Below are 18,324 nucleotides of genomic sequence, written 5' to 3' on the forward strand. Positions count from 1 at the left end.
GGCCCCTACCACAAGAGATCTTTCTTCTGCTTTTCCTCCATTTCTTGTGTTACTATGGGAACATTACAGCTGGTGGTTTTCCCTGGGTCAGAAAGAAGGGGGGGGGGGGGGGCGGAAATCAGTCTGCACAGTGGTTTCTAATTTTAGACTTGAAGACAGATTTTCAAAACTATACTTCTGACAAAGCCCATCACAGAGAAGACGCTGAATGAAACATGACTGCACACGTACAGTGCTACGCGCCGGCTTGGCACGCGCCCGCCCAGGGCGCCAGCGGCCGCATTTGTCCATATTGGCCGCTCTTCCCTGCTGACCAAGCACACCTCTGCGCTCGAGAGGTCGGTCAGCAAACTAAAGGCAGAGGAAAAACCACAACAGATTGAGTGTCCAAAATGGAAGGGTGGGCTGGCAACAGAGCTCCTAAAGGCCCCTGAGCTGCTCCACTGCTGGGTGCTGTTGGCAGCTGCCTCTGGCCAGGGCGAGGGCATCGCTGTGCCGATGCCCAGGAAGAGCACCCTTATTGCTGACTTTGCAGCTCTCACTGCCGTGGCTCAGCCCCAGCCAGCGGCTCAGCACCACGCAGCCATCGCTCACTGCCCCTGCCCCGGTGGGATGGGGGAGAGAATCGGAGGAGTGAGAGTGAGAAACACTCCTGGGCTGAGATAAGAACAGTTTCATAATTGAAATAAAGTAAAATAATAATAATAACAATATAATAATAATAGTAATAATAATATCCAAAGCAAGTGATGCACAATGCAGTTGCTCACCACCCGCCGACTGATGCCCAGCCAGTTCCCAGCAGCGATCGCTGCTCCCCGGCCAACCCCCCCAGTTTCCATACTGCCCATGACGCCGGATGGTATGGAATGGCCCTTGGGGCAGTTGGGATCAACTCTTCTGGCTGTGCCCCCTCCCAGCTCCTTGTGCCCCTGGCAGAGCAGGGGAAGCTGGAAAGTCCTTGCCTGGCACAAGCAGCACTGAGCAACAACTAAACCATCAGCGTGTGATCAGCATTCTTCTCATTCTAAATCCAAAACACAGCACTGTGCCTGCTGCTAGGGAGAAAATTAACTCTATCCCAGCCGAAACCAAGACACTCACGAAGCTCTCTGATGGTGATGCTTCATTTAACACCCCAGCCATGAAACCATATTAATTACATATACATCTGCTTTCACTTGCAACAGCTATACATAACATTTCTAGCCTCTGGAGCTGCTGAAAAGCACTTCAAAACCTCATATTTCAGAGACTTAGAAATAGGAAAGCAAACAAAACAAGCCAAGTTGATTTATTATAAGGAGTATAAAACCCTGAAGGTTTATATGCCCAGCCTGGGGACCTGACTAATGATTTTAATGCCCAAAGTTGCCAATAGCAGGAACTGCTCCTAATAAAAGTTGCCTGGTAGAGCTGCAACCATTATTCTTTGACTAATATATCTTTAACCAGTTTCCCAAAAGGAATAAGCTACAGTAGTAAAAAGATGTATTTATTTGCCAGTGGATATTCTGGCTTTACCGCATGGCTCGGCATCTGCAGCGTAGGGTTGGGGCCATGGGAGCTGCACACGCCGACTCCCAGCCCCACACATCCTACCCGGGACCAGCGCAGGCTTGGGCGCAGAGCCGGCTTACGCGGGAGAACTGGGGGCTTCTGCCGCTCCCTCCTGTCACCCGATTTACTGAGCCCCAAAAGCAATGCTGAAAAAACCATTTGTATCGGTGCCTCGGGCATAAACGAAACCCATAATTTCCCTGGGCAGTATCCCAGGGTGCCACAGGACGCACAGCTTCCCTTGCACATGGAGCAGGACGTGACAGCCGGATGGTTCAAATGCTGGAGAAACAGAGACGAGCCCCTTCACCAGCCCCCGTGGAGCAGCAGAGGGATGAAGCTTTGCCAGGGATATTCCTGGAGCAAGAGCTGGAGAGCCCAAAGTCCTGCTCACAGCCCGGGCAGAGCAGCCAGCCCATCACACCCCACTCCTGCTGCTCACCCATAAGGAGATTTTCCAGCATGTCAGGGTGCTGGCACACCGGAAAACGATCGTTTAGTGGTTTTTCTGCTGTGGACAAGATTGTCCCAGTTCTTAAGAATTCCGATTTGCAGTTTTGTCGTGGCTCAGCCCCAGCCAGCGGCTCAGCACCACGCAGCCATCGCTCACTGCCCCTGCCCCGATGGGATGGGGGAGAGAATCGGAGGAATGAGAGTGAGAAACACTCCTGGGCTGAGATAAGAACAGTTTCATAATTGAAATAAAGTAAAATAATAATAATAACAATAATAACAATAATAATAATAATAATCCAAAGCAAGTGATGCCCAATGCAATTGCTCACCACCCTCCAACCGATGCCCAGCCAGTTCCCAGCAGTGATCGCTGCTCCCCGGCCAACCCCCCCAGTTTCCATACTGCCCATGACGCCGGATGGTATGGAATAGCCCTTGGGGCAGTTGGGATCAACTCTTCTGGCTGTGCCCCCTCCCAGCTTCTTGTGCCCCTGGCAGAGCATGGGAAGCTGAAAAGTCCTTGCCTGGCATAAGCAGCACTGAGCAACAACTAAACCATCAGGGTGTAATCAGCATTCTTCTCCTACTAAATCCAAACCACAGCACTGAGCCTGCTACTAGGAAGAAAATTAACTCTGTCCCAGCCGAAACCAGGACAAGTTTCCTGCTCTGGATTTACTCCTGAACCCACCAGCAACTCAGAGCACTAGATTTACAAGTTGCAGAAATAACAAGTTACACCGAGGAGGCGCTGCCCTTTCCTTCTGAAAAGGTTCCTCTGCTCCTGCCCACTCAGCCCTATAAACGACGCGCAGGTCAGCGGGGCTGCCCAGCCTGCCCACCGGGGAACGGGGTCACACAGCCCCCCGAAACCCTGCTCTGCGAGCACCACGGGCGTACCGGCGTCAGCACGAGCAGCGGGGTCTGAAGCTCCCTGCTCCCGAGCGCGGCCCAATGGTCCACAGCGTTCCCGCTTCTTCACGCCTCGCTTTGCAGAAACTCCTCACTCGCGTGGCTGAGCTGGTGCTGGGGCCACCCGCAGCACGCTGCTTGGGCGGGGAGTGCCATCACCACACAGCAGCATCGTTTCTCCCCGGGACAGGGCAAGCTCTGCGCTACCAGCAGCCGAACAGCACGGTGCCACCGGCACCATCAGCCTGCACGGGGCTGGGAACCACAGGAGTCATTCGGACTCACCAAAGCACCGGTCTTCAGCACTGCCGTGTACTTCAACCCATCCAAAACCCTCCTGCCGTGATACCAGGCATGCCAGCCCACGCGATGACAGCGCGCAACACCAGCTTTGCCGTTTGGCACAGCAGAGGAGAGCTCTGGGCAGTTTGCATGAACCAGGACGGCCGACGGGTCCAGCGCGGCCTCTGCTGTGTTCAGTGACCCCTCTGCACCATCTCGCTGCGGTGCTGGGTATTAACGCGACAGCCAAGGGCTTTGGCCAGGCAGGTACTGAACTATTCTTACCTTTAGGCAGGAATGCGGGACGGGACATTGCCCCTGTCCGTTACCGGATCGGTGCCAGACTTCTTCCGTGCATCACCCGTGCTTTAACAGTGCCATACCACCACCAGCTTCGGGGACAGTAGCAATAAATAACACACTAGCAATAACATCTAGCACTGGCAAAAAAAAAGGTGTTTGACATGCCATTTAAGACCTCAGGTTTATTTTTTATCCAGAATCATTTGTTTTTCTGAATCGAAAATGCCTGACTCCTTTTCCCTGTGATGTGCAAAGACCAACTGACTGTTACATCAGTCTAAGCAGACATGGGATATTGCGGGCAGATGGGAGTGCTCCAGTTCTATCATACTTCTCAGTCATCTGGTAATGAAGGTTTCCCTTCAGATTCTATTAGGAAATGCTTCGTGACCTTTGGAAACTCGATTTCGTTCTGATTTCTGCTTGTGGACTAGCGTTTGGTCAGTAGGTTACCTGGTCAGGAGTAGCCACTGAAAATCCAAGTGTGTTTTTTTTTTTTTCTTGGGAAGTTTGAGTGGAAAAAGTTTTTAAACCGAAAACCAAAATATCAATTGTCGCAAAGGAACCAGGTCCCATAGGAGGAGGCAGGACAGATACTCTCCCTGAGAAGCATCAGAAACCAGAACCTTATTCCAAGCACTAAAAAAGTAGGAATGTTTATTAAAAGAGTTATATGACAAATGTATCCTGAGGGGCCGCTCAGCACTTCATACCCTTCTGAACGCGCATGGTGACATTTACTTAGAAAGCCATATGCAACAAGTTCACTTTTTCATTCTATCAAGAACAATTTTCCCTTTAACAATTCCACTGCAGCATCACATGCAACCGCTGTAGCTGCGCCCCCCAAATCATGCTAATTTCTCTAAATAAATATTTGTACACAAAGCTGCCTATCAGGTTCTGGCTTATGCAAGTATCTCAGCACTCACACGAGCCAATTAACTTTAAAGTGTCTTAAAAGTTACCAAGAATCTTGAATCAAGTTTAGAAAAGAAAAGTAGATAATGCTGGTCTCGATGTTCCATCCCCGCTGGTCTGTCTCCCTCTGTCTCTGCCCAGAGAGACCTCTCCGTGCCCCGTACTCCCCGGCTCACACAAGAATCACCAGCAGGCCCTGAAGAAGTACAAGGAGCGACACATCCATGTTATTTCCCAGCTTCGAGGGATGCTGGCTCACAACAGCTTGTCAGCAACACACAGCGAACAGAAAACCCTCTTGCAAAAATCCCCATGCCACATTTTGAGCAAAGAGGGCACAGCGCCCTTTGGGAAGTGTCAGGGAATATCCCAGCTCCTCTGGGACATCTCCAGGATGCGCAGGGCTGGAATTTAGAATAGAATCATAGAATCCTAGAATCGTTTAGGTTGGAAAAGACCTTTAAGATCATCCAGTCCAACCATTACCCTACACTACCAAGTCCACACTAAGCCAGTCAAGGGCAGACCAGACTGAACCATGTCCCCAAGTGCCACCTCTGCCCGTTTGTTGAACGCTTCCAGGGATGGGGACTCCCCCACCTCTCTGGGCAGCCTGTTCCAATTCTTGACCACCCTTTCCGTAAAGAAATTTTTCCTAATTTCCAACCTAAACCTCCCCTGGCGCAGCTTGAGCCCATTTCCTCTCGTCCTATCGCTTGTTCCTTGGGGGAAGAGCCCAACACCCCCCTCCCTGCCCCCTCCTGCCAGGAGCTGCAGAGCGATCAGGTCTCCCCTCAGCCTCCTCTTCTCCAGGCTGAACACCCCCAGCTCCCTCAGCCGCTCCCCACCAGCCCTGTGCTCCAGACCCTGCCCCAGCTCCGCTGCCCTGCTCTGGACACGCTCCAGCACCCCAATGTCCTTCTTGTGCTGAGGGGCCCAAAACTGGACACAAGGGGCCCAAAACTGGTTACACAGGGGCCCAAAACTGGACACAAATTTGGTGCAATGCAAGACACTTTGAATGGTGCCACTGAAAAGGACTTGCCAGACCCCCGGACCCACATCAGAGCTCTCCAGAAAGGAAAGGCAGCCTGGGCGGGGGAAGCAGGACCTGCCCCAGAGGGGCTGAACGCTGCTCATGGCACGCCAGCTTTGATGAGGCTCCGGCGCATGAAGCACTCGGCAGCATCGTCTGACCTGAAGCAGGGCAGACAGAGCAACCCTTCCTGGCCTTTCAAGGCTTAAAATCTGTGGCTCCTGCACGTTGAACCACCACTGGCAGGGTCCTGTTACAGGAGCCAGCCGCTGGGAACAGCCCCAGTGACCCGCACCACTGCCTTGCGGGAGGAAATAGCCCTTCCAGACACTTACCGCTAATATCCGAATGTCCACCTTTATTAAGGGGATGCCCAGCACGTTCGGCAGAGGGATCCCGATGCCCAGAGCACCTGCAGGGGACAGACAGGTCCTTGCACACCGCCGGAGGGGTGAGCCCAGCTCCCGCCCCACGACACAGCTGCTCCCGGGGAGGGTGAAGGCAGCAGAGCTGCTCAGGAGGCACGGACAACCGCAGCTCCACCACGCACGCTGCGCTTTGGCTGTCCTCATGCTCCCTGCCACTAGCTGTTGCCAGGGCCCTTAGGACTGAAGCTGGGGTGGAGGGTGTGAGAATAAGGTTGGGACTTTTAACTACAGCCTCAAAACAGGGATTGCAGCCCTTGAATTGCTCCAGCTCTCCTGCTGCAGCTTTCCATCATGCACGCGTATCCCTCTCCCCGCCTCAGCCAAAGCACTCCCCACGTTACAGCTATCCCAGTCACCTTCATAGAGTCACGGAATGCTTTGGGTGGGCAGGGCCCTTCAGAGCCCACCCAGCCCAGCCCCTGCAGTGCCAGGGACAGCTTTAACCAGCCCAGGGTGCTCAGAGCCCCGTCCAACCTGGCCTGGGATGTTCCCAGGGATCATAGAATCATAGAATCATAGAATCATCTAGGTTGGAAAAGACCTTTAAGATCATCCAGTCCAACCATTAACCTACACTACCAAGCCCACTCTAGACTAATCAAGGGTAGACCAGACTAAACCATATCCCGAAGTGCCACATCTACCCGTTTTTTAAACGCCTCCAGGGATGGTGACTCCACCACCTCTCTGGGCAGCCTGTTCCAATGCCTGACCACCCTTTCCGTAAAGAAATTTTTCCTAATTTCCAGTCTAAACCTCCCCTGGCGCAGCTTAAGCCCATTTCCTCTCGTCCTATCGCTATCTACTTGGGAGAAGAGACCAACACCCACCTCACTACAACCTCCTTTCAGGTAGTTGTAGAGAGTGATAAGGTCTCCCCTCAGCCTCCTCTTCTCCAGGCTAAACAACCCCAGTTCCCTCAGCCGCTCCTCATAAGACTTGTTCTCCAGACCCTGCACCAGCTTCGTTGCCCGCCTCTGAACACGCTCCAGCACCTCAATGTCTTTCTTGTAGTGAGGGGCCCAAAACTGGACACAGCATTCCAGGTGCGGCCTCACCAGCGCCGAGTACAGGGGCACAATCACCTCCCTGCTCCTGCTGGCCACAGCATTCCTGACACAAGCCAGGATGCTGTTGGCCTTCTTGGCCACCTGGGCACACTGCTGGCTCATGTTCAGCCGGCTATCTACTAACACCCCCAGGTCCTTTTCGGCCAGGCAGCTTTCCAGCCACTCCTCCCCAAGCCTGTAGCGTTGCATGGGGTTGTTGTGACCCAAGTGCAGGACCCGGCACTTGGCCTTGTTGAACCTCATACAGTTGGCCACGGCCCATCGATCCAGTCTGTCCAGGTCCCTCTGCAGGGCCATCCTACCCTCGAGCAGATCGACACTCCCACCCAATTTGGTGTCGTCTGCAAACTTACTGAGGGTGCACTCGATCCCCTCATCCAGATCATTGATAAAGATATTGAACAAGACTGGCCCTAAAACAGAGCCCTGGGGAACACCGCTCGTGACCGGCCGCCAACTGGACTTAACACCATTTATCACTACTCTCTGGGCTCGGCCACCCAACCAGTTCTTTACCCAGCGAAGAGTATGCCTGTCCAAGCCGTGAGCTGCCAGCTTCCCGAGGAGGATATTATGCGAGACGGTGTCAAAAGCTTTGCTAAAGTCGAGGTAGATGACATCCACCTGGATGGGGCATCCACCGCCTCCCTGGGCAACCTGTCCACTTACCATTGATAAGGGGCAATAAGGTTTCCACCAGCAGGCTGCTGCAGTGCGGCTTCAAGCTTGAGATCTGAACCAGAGAAGGAACAAGCACGTGAGCGGTGCTGCCAGCAAGCACAGCCCGGCACCGCGGCTGGGAGACAGCCAGTCCTTGGGACTGGAAATCACTTGCCACTGACACAGCAAAAGAACAAATAGTCCCTCTTTTCTTTAAAGCAAATCTACTTTTCTCCCTCGATTTGTATTTGGTCCTTCCTTTGGGAAACCTTCGACCAGGTAAAACTCCTGCTGGAGCTCCGTGCAAGCTTTGCCCAAGCAGGGGTGAATAAACAAACAGAGTTCAGGCTTTACATTTGCATTATTAAAAAAGGCAGAAGGAAAAAAAAAAAAAAAAGCAGCAAAAGAAGAATTGCTATGACCCGCAAAGTAGAGCGGCTAACAGCTAAGACCCTCAGCAGACGTAATCCATCAGAGCCAGGACACGTTTCAGCATCCCACGGCGCTCGGGCACGCTGCCCGCCTAGTAAAGCCCAGGCTGGTACGAGACACTTACGTTACTGATGCCAACATCAGAAGACTCCAAGGAGAGGGAAATGCTGCGGGGAAAGTAAAGCAAACAGCACGTCAGACACCGAGTCAGCGGCCCGAGCTCGCGGACCCCTACCATGAGACCCCTGCCATCTCCTAGCGCAGCGTCACTCAGCCCACGGGCAAGGGATCCCTGTGCGGCGTCACCAGGGCGTCCATAAAGGGCTCACAATATTGTAACACAAAAATCAGGCACTGCCACGCGTGCAAGAGAGAAAAGAAAATGGGAAAATAAAAGCAACAGATCAGCACTAAAAGCTTCACCTAATTTCTATTTGCTTGTAAACGAAACAGCAGTGCGACAGGGCACACGCTAGCTCCTGGCTTCCCCTCCCGTGCCCGGGCAGTTATTCACCTTGGAAAGGAGGCAGCTCCTGGCTAGCTGAGAGCAGAGCTTCTAGAAAAAGCATCCAGTCTGGATTTAAAGATCATAAGCTCTGGAGAATTTGCTACAGCTCCTAATCTATCATTGCAATCACACAACTACCTCCATAGCGAAAATGCATGCTTTATTTCCACTTTGAATTTCTCTTTTCTACTTCCATTGAATCTTGTTATATCTTTGCCTATTGAATTAAAAGCCCTTTGATGCATTTCTGTTCTCTATATCGCTGCATACAAGCTATGGCAATGTTGCTTCTAAATCTAGCTCTCTGACAAGCTAAATGGCTCGAAATCCTCAAACCTCACATTATGAGGAATGCTTTCCAATCTTTAATCATACCTTGACTGGCATTAATGACAGTACTTTCCTTTACTCCTTTATCACTCATGTCCAATATCAGACATTTCGAACTACTGCCCGGGATCAAAGCCACGCTGACAGTCTTATAATCATTACCTCCTTTCTCCTTGTTATAAAACTGACACAGACTTTTCCTCCAGTCTCCTAAAACTTTCCCACTGCTGTCATGCTTCCTGAAAGTCAGCAATACCTGTCCGCCTCGTGCCATCAGCCAGCTACGAAACTCTCAGATTCAGGAAATGAAACGTCTGTTTTACAGACATCGAAAACCATTTTGAGTTAGCGGCTCCAGAGCTCACGTTGCAATGCCGAGAATGTCACCAGCCTGTAAGAGGGCAGCGCTGGCCGGCTTTGTCGCAGCCGCGTTTGTGCAATGCTCCCGTCCCTTCTGCCGTGGGTCAGGCAGCCCCAGTAGCGCTCTGTCACCCACACGCTGCCACAGCACTCGGGCTCTCCCTGATGAGTTGCAGCCCCTCCTGTCATCCCGCTCTATTCTGGCTACTGCTTCCCAGCAAACTGAGCCTGTGCCCTGAGCTCCGGGAAAGCCGGAGTTTCCCGGCACGGCTGAACACCCCGGGCTGCCCCAGGGGAGCGAGCAGGCTGGGGCGTTGCCGCGGGCTTTGCTTTGAGCACCCCGGTGCAGCCGCTGCGGGGACAGCCTACCTGCCCAGGGACAGCCCCAGCACCAGTCTGCCTCCAGCAATCGAGATGTGGGCGTTTAGACTGAGGTCCTGCAAGCAGACAGGGAGAGGATCAGCCCGCGGAGACGTCCCCACCCCAGCTGCCAGTCACTCGGCCGGCTGTACGCTTCAGCAGTTCGAGGTCTTTACATCCGCACTTACGGCTTTCAGGAGCAGGAGGTTGAGGACGGGTCCATCCAAACGCTTAATGGACACATCAATGATGACTGAAAGCTCAACGGTGGCTTTGTCTTCTTCCAAGAGGATGAGCGGGTTCCCAGACAAAGTCAGCTTAATGGTCAGAGGGCTGGTCCCGCGGCAGGTGGAGCACTGTGGGAACGGGGGACACGTGGAGGTGGCTACCCCTCCGGTGGGCTCTCACAGCCCCGTAGGGCCTCCCGCAAGGTCGCACAGACCTTGGACAAGCCAGATTTACAGAGCAAATAAGTCCAGCAGCACGGGCCCGCCCTCCTTGCTGCGGGCAGTTAAGGGGCTGAGGAAGCAAAGGTGGACACGAAGGGGGCTGGGGACATAAGGGGGTGCCCGTGGTGCCCAGGAAACGGGAGATGCCAGACATTTATCAGCTCTTTCTGTCAACGGCTGCGAGCTGCAAGAGAAGACATTCCCCTGCTTAGGGAGGCGGAGAAGGTTGGCTACCGCCAATGGCACACAGGAGAGCGGACACCGCGCAGCGGCTGCTGAGGTGCAAACCTCCGGTCCCTGCACCTGCTCCCATCAGCTGGTCGGGCAGCAGGGCAGCCTCGAGCTACGCTGGCGCGGCACGGCCATGGTGCGCGCTCAGCGTGGCCAAGGGGATGGCAGCAGAAGAGTGGAGACCTTTGGCAGCAGCACCCCGGCACGCCCAGGAGCATCACTCGGGTGGCCTTGGACCTGGCGAAGTTTACACAAACACATGCGCCAGCAAAAGTCACTCACCCCAGCAGGAACGAGGGTCATGACGGCTTCTTGCAGATGGCTGGCACTGGAGAACTGTTGGAACAGCAGCCCCGATGAGCGCTCCAGCCAATTTCAGCAACACCGTCCTGCCGGGGCCGCCCCTCTCCCACTTGTGTCCCTGTTCCCAGCCAGCTCGTTCACACTGCTGGGGCCAGCCCCCGAGTCCTCATTCACCCAGTGTCCCCAGCAAAGCCCCGGGCAGCTCAGTCACATGCAGACCTACGTTACAGCAGCACCCCGAGCCCTCCGCCTTCTCCGTTGCTCCCCAGCTGCCTGGGCGATTCCCAGTCAGTCGTTAAGGTGGGAACATCCAGCAGTGGAAGGAGATGTAACCCAGCAGTGGGAGGAGATGTAACCCACAGGCTTTCACCACTTGTCAGCGCTCCCTGAGCAGAGCTAAGGTCACGCTGATGTGTGTCCCTCGCCACCTCCCCTGGCATGACATACAGGTGCTGCTGCACTCACCACTTCTGGCGTGCAGGTGAAGGTCTGCGGTGGTATCTGGATCAGGAGGGACAGGACGGCGTTGAGAAAGCTCTGGCGCAGTCCCAAGACCAGAAGTTTGTCCAGCAGCGGAGGCAAAGTAGAGGGGGACGAGTCATGGGGGATGATGCTGCCTCCCACCTGCTTCACCGCACCCTGCAAAGAGAGGTGACATGGCCATTAAACCAACCCTGCCATCCCGCGAGGCATGCCCAGATCCTGAGACGGAGAGTGCGGGGTCTGTGCCGGCTGGAAGAGCCCTCTTCTCGCCAGCAGCGTAGGGAAAGCATTGGACTCTGCGTTTTGCTGTTTTGGTTTGGTTTTTTTTCCCCCAGTGAGACAGTAGTAAAAAATCCATTAGCTTGGTTTAGCGTTCACCCACCAAAAGACTGAACAGCAAAGGGAAAAAGCAGTAACACCCAGTCTGCAGGCAGGGCGAGGGAGAAGATGAAAACTGCTTGTCCTGGCAGCTACAGACAGACACACGGTGTCAGGAAGCCTCAGGGTAAGTACAGACAGACACACGGTCTCAGGAAGCCTCAGGATAAGTTGCAAACAGAGAAAAAGAGGGCTTGAAGAAAAGTACACACAGTCACTTAGCGGTGATTTGGATAAGGATTAAATATTTAGTAAGCATTTCCAGAACAAGTCATTAGCCCAGCTCCTCCACGTTATTGTACTGGAAGAAGACAACTGCTCCCACAGGATGAGGTGAGCAGCCTGAAACCACCACGGCGCAGTCACGCTCGCGGAGTCCTGTCACCCAGCATTAACTTACGTCTAAATCCAACCCAAGGAACAAGCCAGAGGTAAACGGGAGGCTGGCCAGCCGGTAGTGAATCGTTCCTGCCGTACCAACCGGGATCACCGCTTCATGGAGAAAAGAGATCGTTGCAACATCAGGAATAAGCTGCAACACAAACTCCTGCCCTGACCCCAGCCAGACCTCACACCCACAAACCAGGTCCCAAGCACGCACTTCTGTGGGATGCTTGCTGCTATGCAAAACGGGCAAAATGTCCCCAAATTCAGCTTTGTGGGATCTGCCTTGAGAATAGAGCCCATAAAGAGCATTGAAGATAATAAGTTAAATCCAAGGGTGATGTATAAAAATGGTGTAAGGAGGGCCAAGGTGCGAGCCATCCACTTGGACTGCTTGGGTGTGAATTCCAGGCTCGGCAACAGCCCCGCCGCAGCGCAGCTGCTCCCCGATGCACCTATGGACTGGGCGTGGGAAAGGGCACTTCCCACCGCAGGGAACGCGGGCAAGCGGCACCTCACCCTCCACAAGCCACGCACCGTTGAGAGTGCCCAGGAGCTGGATGTTCACAAGGTTGACCACAATATCGACTACTGGACACAGCTGCAACACAAAGCAGAAATGCGACCGCTCAACCTCCCTCGCCACCCCTCTGCAGGGAGCCGTCACCCTACAGCCCGATCAGACCCGCTCCTTTTAACCTAAATCCCCAGGGAAAAAGTGCTGCATGGCATTAGGCAGCAGCCGGGGTGCTGTGAGGGACTTGGGGGCAGCGGAGCATCCCTGGAGCTGTGGCACCGCACCGAAGGGGACCGCTCCGACCCGGGGAATATTTCAGGCATCGCCGTGCAGGCAGAAGCACGCCGGCAGCAGCCAGGCTGGCCCCGGGCATCCCTGCCGAGCGGCGTGTGCCAGCGACGTGGGAAAGCAGCGCAGAGAGACGGTGCAGCTTGCTGCGATGCCGTAACACGTTGTTCCTGATATTTCTGCGTTTCAGCTGTGAAAGGAGGGCAATCCGCAGGCTTACCAGACCGGGCAGAGTTGCTGTCAGCTGCTTAAGCACTATGTCATTTACTGATAGGGAGAGTAAGCTGGAAAGCAAAGAAAAAAATTTCTAATCAGTACAAACACAGCTCCAGGATAGGAGACCAAAGCATCTCCAGCCTTCATTTTGCAGGCTACTACGTCCTCAGTCATCCCTTCAGGGACGCGGCTGCAGCTAATAGTGGCAAGAGCAGGGGCTGTGCAGAAGGCAGGGAGGGCAAGGAGCTGCTCGCCTCACCGCGGGGAGAACCAGGCTAATTTCTGAGAGGTGAAGGTTTCAGCACTTGGGGTGCGCAGACATCGCTGCTCGAAAGGAGTGAGACTCGTGTAAGCTGAGTTGGGTGGTCTCCCTCTGGTATTTAAACCAGTGTTGTAGTTAAAGAAAGGTGGAGTTGTTACAAAGCATCTTCATGTTAGTTATCGGAAACAAACAATTTACACGTGGAATAACAAGAGGAGAAATCTGCTGGGTAACATTTCAACACTGCTGCTAACTAGATCACTCTGGGATGCGTGATGCCTGCAGGCAGCGCAGAGCCATTTACTTTTGATAATCAATATATTTCTGGACTATTGAGCTAGAACGTGCAGCAGCACACTCAGCAAGCCACAGACAGCAGGAATTCATAATGCATCTCGTTATTTATGCCCAAGTGCTGCCTATAGACGCATCTGAGGAGCTGCCATGAAGTCAATCACGTACATCCACACTCCCCCTCGCCCCACAAGGAGCTCACTTGCTGCACACCATCGCTTTAATCCTGCTAAAACTTAAAATATGACCCCCAGAGCGCGTGAGCCCTATTCCTTTACTTACACAGTCTCTTTCAAACCAGCTGCTGCACTGATTGAAATATAATGCATAATGCAAAAATTAATTAGGAGAAATTCAATGAACCTGAAAAGCGAGTAATTCAAAAGCAATAAAAGAAAATATTTCCCATGATCAATTTACTGTTGCATTCATCAATACATGAAGTCAGCAAATTCTTTCTGCCAAGAATTTAATAAGACTGAGCAAGAGATGGGATATTCGCATGGAATTACACACACCCACAGCGGTCAGACCAAAAGTCCATATGCCCAGCATCTTTCTGTGACAGCGGCCAAAGGCAGAGCATAAAACCAGAGCAAGCAAGGGTGCTGTTTTCCTAGAGCAGTCCCTGCCTGCTATTCCTACCCTTTGGATATCAGTCACTAGCTAAGGCTAAAGAAAGTGCACTGGAAGAGGTACCAAACCTCATACTTCAGATCTTAAAATTTCCATGGGCAAACAGGGCAAATCAACGCTCACCTCCCACCAACCACATTTTTTGCCAGTTCCACTGAAGCAACTGGCTTTGGCAATGGGAAAGAAATGACTTCCCTGAGGCTTGGCTCTGTACCAGCTTAGCACCGCCTGTGTCCTGGCAGACCGTCTAGATCGCTGGATAAAGAGAAGAGGATTACAGGCAATGGCAAACATAAATCCACAGGCACTTACCCAGAAAGGAGCTTGATCTTTATGGCACCAAGAATGCAGAGGCAGTCTTCAATGACGACCTGGACCGTGCCCGATTCAAAATTTGTGCATTTAATATTTGCAGTAATGTTCACATCCACTAAGATATCAATTAATTCTGAAAGAAGGCCAACGAGGCTGAAAAAAGTAGATGGGTTGAACAGATTTTGTCTCTCTGCCTCTAGCCAGAGAAACTCAGCAAAGCCAGAAGCAACAAATGGCACCTCCATCTCCTGCGATTCATTACAAATGCCACGAGCCATCTTTTGGCGCCTGTTCTGCTCTACGACTTTATTATAGTTAAGAAACACTTAGAAATCCATAAAAGATGCAAAACATTGTGCAACAGGAAGCCCGGGGGTAGGGGTTTCCCTTAACAGCCACGGTGACAGACCACACTCACCAGTTGCCGCTGAGCTCCAGCTTCGCGGCGATGGTCAGCTGGACCCCGATTCCTGGCAGCAGCACCACTGACAGCTTGGGGAGCCGAACCTTGACAAGGTGTAGCCTGCAAACAACAGCAAAAGCTGGCACAGATTAAAAGCATCTTCTAACAGCTGAGCAGCTGTACTCACAGAGGAACCCGCAGCGCCCACATCACCACCACAGCCACCTCCAGCTGGAGGCAAGTGTTATAAGCAAGAGACACCAGCTCCAGGAGGAGAGACAGAGTCTGCAGCTGAAACCCAAAAGAAGGCAGCCTAGAACCAGACAGGGGTGGAAGCCAACTTTATAACGCAGTCAACTTTTTCTCTCCATGGCACCTTCCTCTCCCTCGCAGTGCCGTCAAGCATCTCGGATCTCAACAGCAGCACCAGAGCCATCATTCTGTACCTGCATCCATAACCTGCAGCACACTTCACCACACACCTTGCTACCACACAGAAAACTTCCGTGGGGCCAGAATTTCAGTATCAAAATAAACCGAGGACAACTACTTGGGCCAATCATGCCAGCTGCAGCTCAGCATTTGTTGCTTCAGAATTGCTGGTCACGGTGCACTCGCGGAGAAGCCCTCGCTCTCCACTTACCCAGTGATGCTGGTGGGAGAGTTCAGCAGACCCCCTTCACCCATGATGTTTGGGAGCACGAGGCCCTGGAGGTGCTGCTGCAGAAGTCCGTTCTGAAGTATGGCATCCGAGAGAACTGGAAAACATCTCTGTGTGAGGACCGGCACTTGCAGCAATGACCTCTCTCCACTCAGTCAGATCTGTCCTGGCAAAGGAGTCACCCAACGAAGCCCCACCACCCCCCAAAACTCCCTGTACAGTCATTAGCTGTCTCAATGCAGCCAAAATTCTATGATTCTAAATCACACGGGGCATGATATTTTGCAACGTGCGCTAAACCGAAGCTGCCCTTAGCGACTTAACCAGGAGGGGCAGCAGTGGAGAGCGCCCCAGACCTCCGACCCGTGCGCTGCCAGCAATGACAGCAACCCCGCGCAGTCGGAGCTGTGCTTCAGCTCACAGCTTGTTTCCCATTCGTAAAGGGGGTTGGTTGGTTTGCTTTAAATAGCAGCAACTTGAAACAAGCCTCTTGGTGTTTTTTTTTTTTTGCTGGAGCATTGCAAATATTAACACGGCCGCTAAATTTCACAGCAGTTGTTTGTCAAATATCAGCTGCTCCAATATGGAAATATGAAACTAAGACAAAAAGAAGAAATAGTCGAGATCTAGCCCTGAAATTCTGTATGGTTATTTGGTGCTGAAACCTGTCGCAGTTCTGGAGCAGAAAGATTTCCCTGACCCGTGAACCCGGTGATGGCTGTCAGAAGCTCTAAGCAAAGTCTGCAGCCTTGAGGAACTATAAAACAAAGATGAAGACACTCAAGAGGTTTTACTCCACATCATCACGGTCCCACATAGCTTTCAAAACAAACATAACTCATGCTTTATAGTTACCATTCTGCATTGCCCCTGGACTGACGGCGCAGGACAGACCAGACAAGACTTCTTGGGAGGGCGAGAGGAGGCCACAGAAAAAAACGATTCCAAAAAGCTTCAGCATCGTCATCTCCAGAAGACTGCCCTGCTAGCACTGGAGACATCAGAGTGAAAAGTGGGGGAAAGCCTCTAAGAAGGGATCCTAGCGTCTTTACAGGGAAAGAGATTAAGCGAGAAATCCCTCCTCTACTCTTTACCGAGCTCAAATAAGACTCTGCTCGAGCCTGGGGCAGCAGGACCTTGTTCATGTGCACACACTGGACAGGCTTCAAGCGTGGGTCAATAAAAGCCCTTGCCTTGTCCTTCGTGGCTTGCCCCACGTACTCTATGTGTTCGCACAAAAGAAAGCCAAACTGCTTTTCCCCTGAGCTGATGTTTAAGCGGTCGTTATTCCTGTATCCCTTAGATGAAAAGTTACATGTGTTTTGGTAAGGGTCTTTGCCAAGGGAAGCATCTGAGGATTATTCTTGCTCTTTCTAACTTCCAAAAGCAACAAACTAAAGCTCAAGTGATAAAAACAAGCTGACTATAAAGTTATAAATAATTATTAGTAACACAAATTTAATTATGAAATGACAGACATAGGCAGATGAGTAGGAGCTCGGTGCACAGCAAAATCTCAACCTAAAGCAGCCAAGCCCTAGGCACACGCTGCGCGTCCTTCCAGAGCTACGAGGCGACAACGCCGCTACCCCGCGCGTCTCCCTGCCACCGCGCAGCCTGGGCCAGCCGAGGCGCTGGGGCACAGGCAGTGTTACCCGTATCAGCTGCAGCCAGCCGGGAAGGGCTCGCGGGTCCCCTCGGGCTCTTCTGGAAGTCGTCGAGGCTCTGCGTCGTCCTCCCTTTTTTTCCCGCAACTGGGATGGAAGCGGGTGCCCTTATATAAAAACTGCAGCCAACCAGACACGCCTCTTCCTCACAACCTCCGCGTCTCATGAGCAGGCATCTCTCTATACCCTTGCTCATTGCAAGCAACACCCAGCTGCCACCTCTCCTGATTTATACGAGGTAACGTCACCGCTGACTTGACCGGTTGCCGTTTCCCTTTGTGGCCTGGATGACTCGGGTGCCACTTTTTCCCCCCCCCGGTCTGTTTTAAAAAGTATGCCCTGTAACGGTGGCCCCAGTGGGGATCCCTATGCTTTGAGGAAACCAGCTTTTTAGGACATCACGAGAATTACTGAAGCACCTAAATCTGACAGGAGGCTGGTGGGGCTGCCTGTACGGGAAGGCAGCGCATGGAGCACATGGGCACAGACTCAAGGAGGTTTAGAGTAGGAAGCGATTACTTTTCCCAATCCCCGAGGAGTTGTGAGACTTCTAAAGCTCATTCCTGTTTCAAGCGCGACACGGGAAAAAGATTTTCTTGACAAAAAGCAACATGGAGAGGTTGCAGAAACCTGATAAATGTTGGCTTTGTTAAGACCAAGCTTCAAATTGATTTCAGTTGATCTGTAAAGGGTGTCATAAATTGACTGTAAAAAATGAAGTTGTAATGAAATGTATAAAGCCAACAATAAATATAATTTTGAATAAGCAACGCTTATGCTAGTTGAATGAGCCGAGGGCAGCAGAAATGTGTATTTCAAAGGAAAATCTCATTCCTCAGGGATGAAAATCTCATCCCTCAGTGGATGCCTTGGCTGGGCTTCACGGAAGTTTCCATTGTGCAGGGCCCCAGGAAGATCTTATCTGGGGACTTTGTTCGGGTCTGGTCACCCATGTTCAGCGGGGACGGACCCAGATGGAAACCGGGCAGCAAAGGGCTGCCAAGACGAGTGGGAAACCGGAGAGGGGCCAGCGTGCTTGGCCTCGCAGAACAAAGATGAGCAGAGATACGATCATTCTCCACAAACACAGGAGAGGGGTAAATACCGGGGAGGGAGAGGAGAGGAGAGCTGCTCGGGCTCAGGGACAATGTTGGCACAGGAACAAACACAAGCCAATACGTTCAGGTTGAAGTTAGGAGAAAGCTGCTACCACCACAGC

The 18,324-nt window shown here is 52.5% G+C and overlaps 1 protein-coding gene across 1 annotated transcript; it reads right to left on the minus strand.

The window, feature by feature from the left end:
* Positions 1–4,606: 4,606 nt before the first annotated feature.
* On the minus strand, positions 4,607–16,417 carry LOC104024010 (BPI fold-containing family B member 4). The gene is made up of 15 exons (XM_075721334.1): positions 16,294–16,417; positions 15,421–15,535; positions 14,793–14,897; positions 14,372–14,527; positions 12,872–12,935; positions 12,384–12,447; positions 11,863–11,954; positions 11,067–11,240; positions 10,581–10,634; positions 9,807–9,974; positions 9,628–9,695; positions 8,185–8,227; positions 7,638–7,701; positions 5,806–5,882; positions 4,607–4,630 (listed from the first exon to the last, which is right to left on the minus strand). The coding sequence occupies exons 1-15, from the start codon at positions 16,403–16,405 to the stop codon at positions 4,607–4,609; spliced, it is 1,380 nt and encodes a 459-aa protein (XP_075577449.1). The 5' UTR covers positions 16,406–16,417.
* Positions 16,418–18,324: the final 1,907 nt, after the last annotated feature.

The sequence above is a fragment of the Pelecanus crispus genome, chromosome 14 (assembly GCF_030463565.1).
Source record: "Pelecanus crispus isolate bPelCri1 chromosome 14, bPelCri1.pri, whole genome shotgun sequence".
Taxonomy (NCBI): domain Eukaryota; kingdom Metazoa; phylum Chordata; class Aves; order Pelecaniformes; family Pelecanidae; genus Pelecanus; species Pelecanus crispus.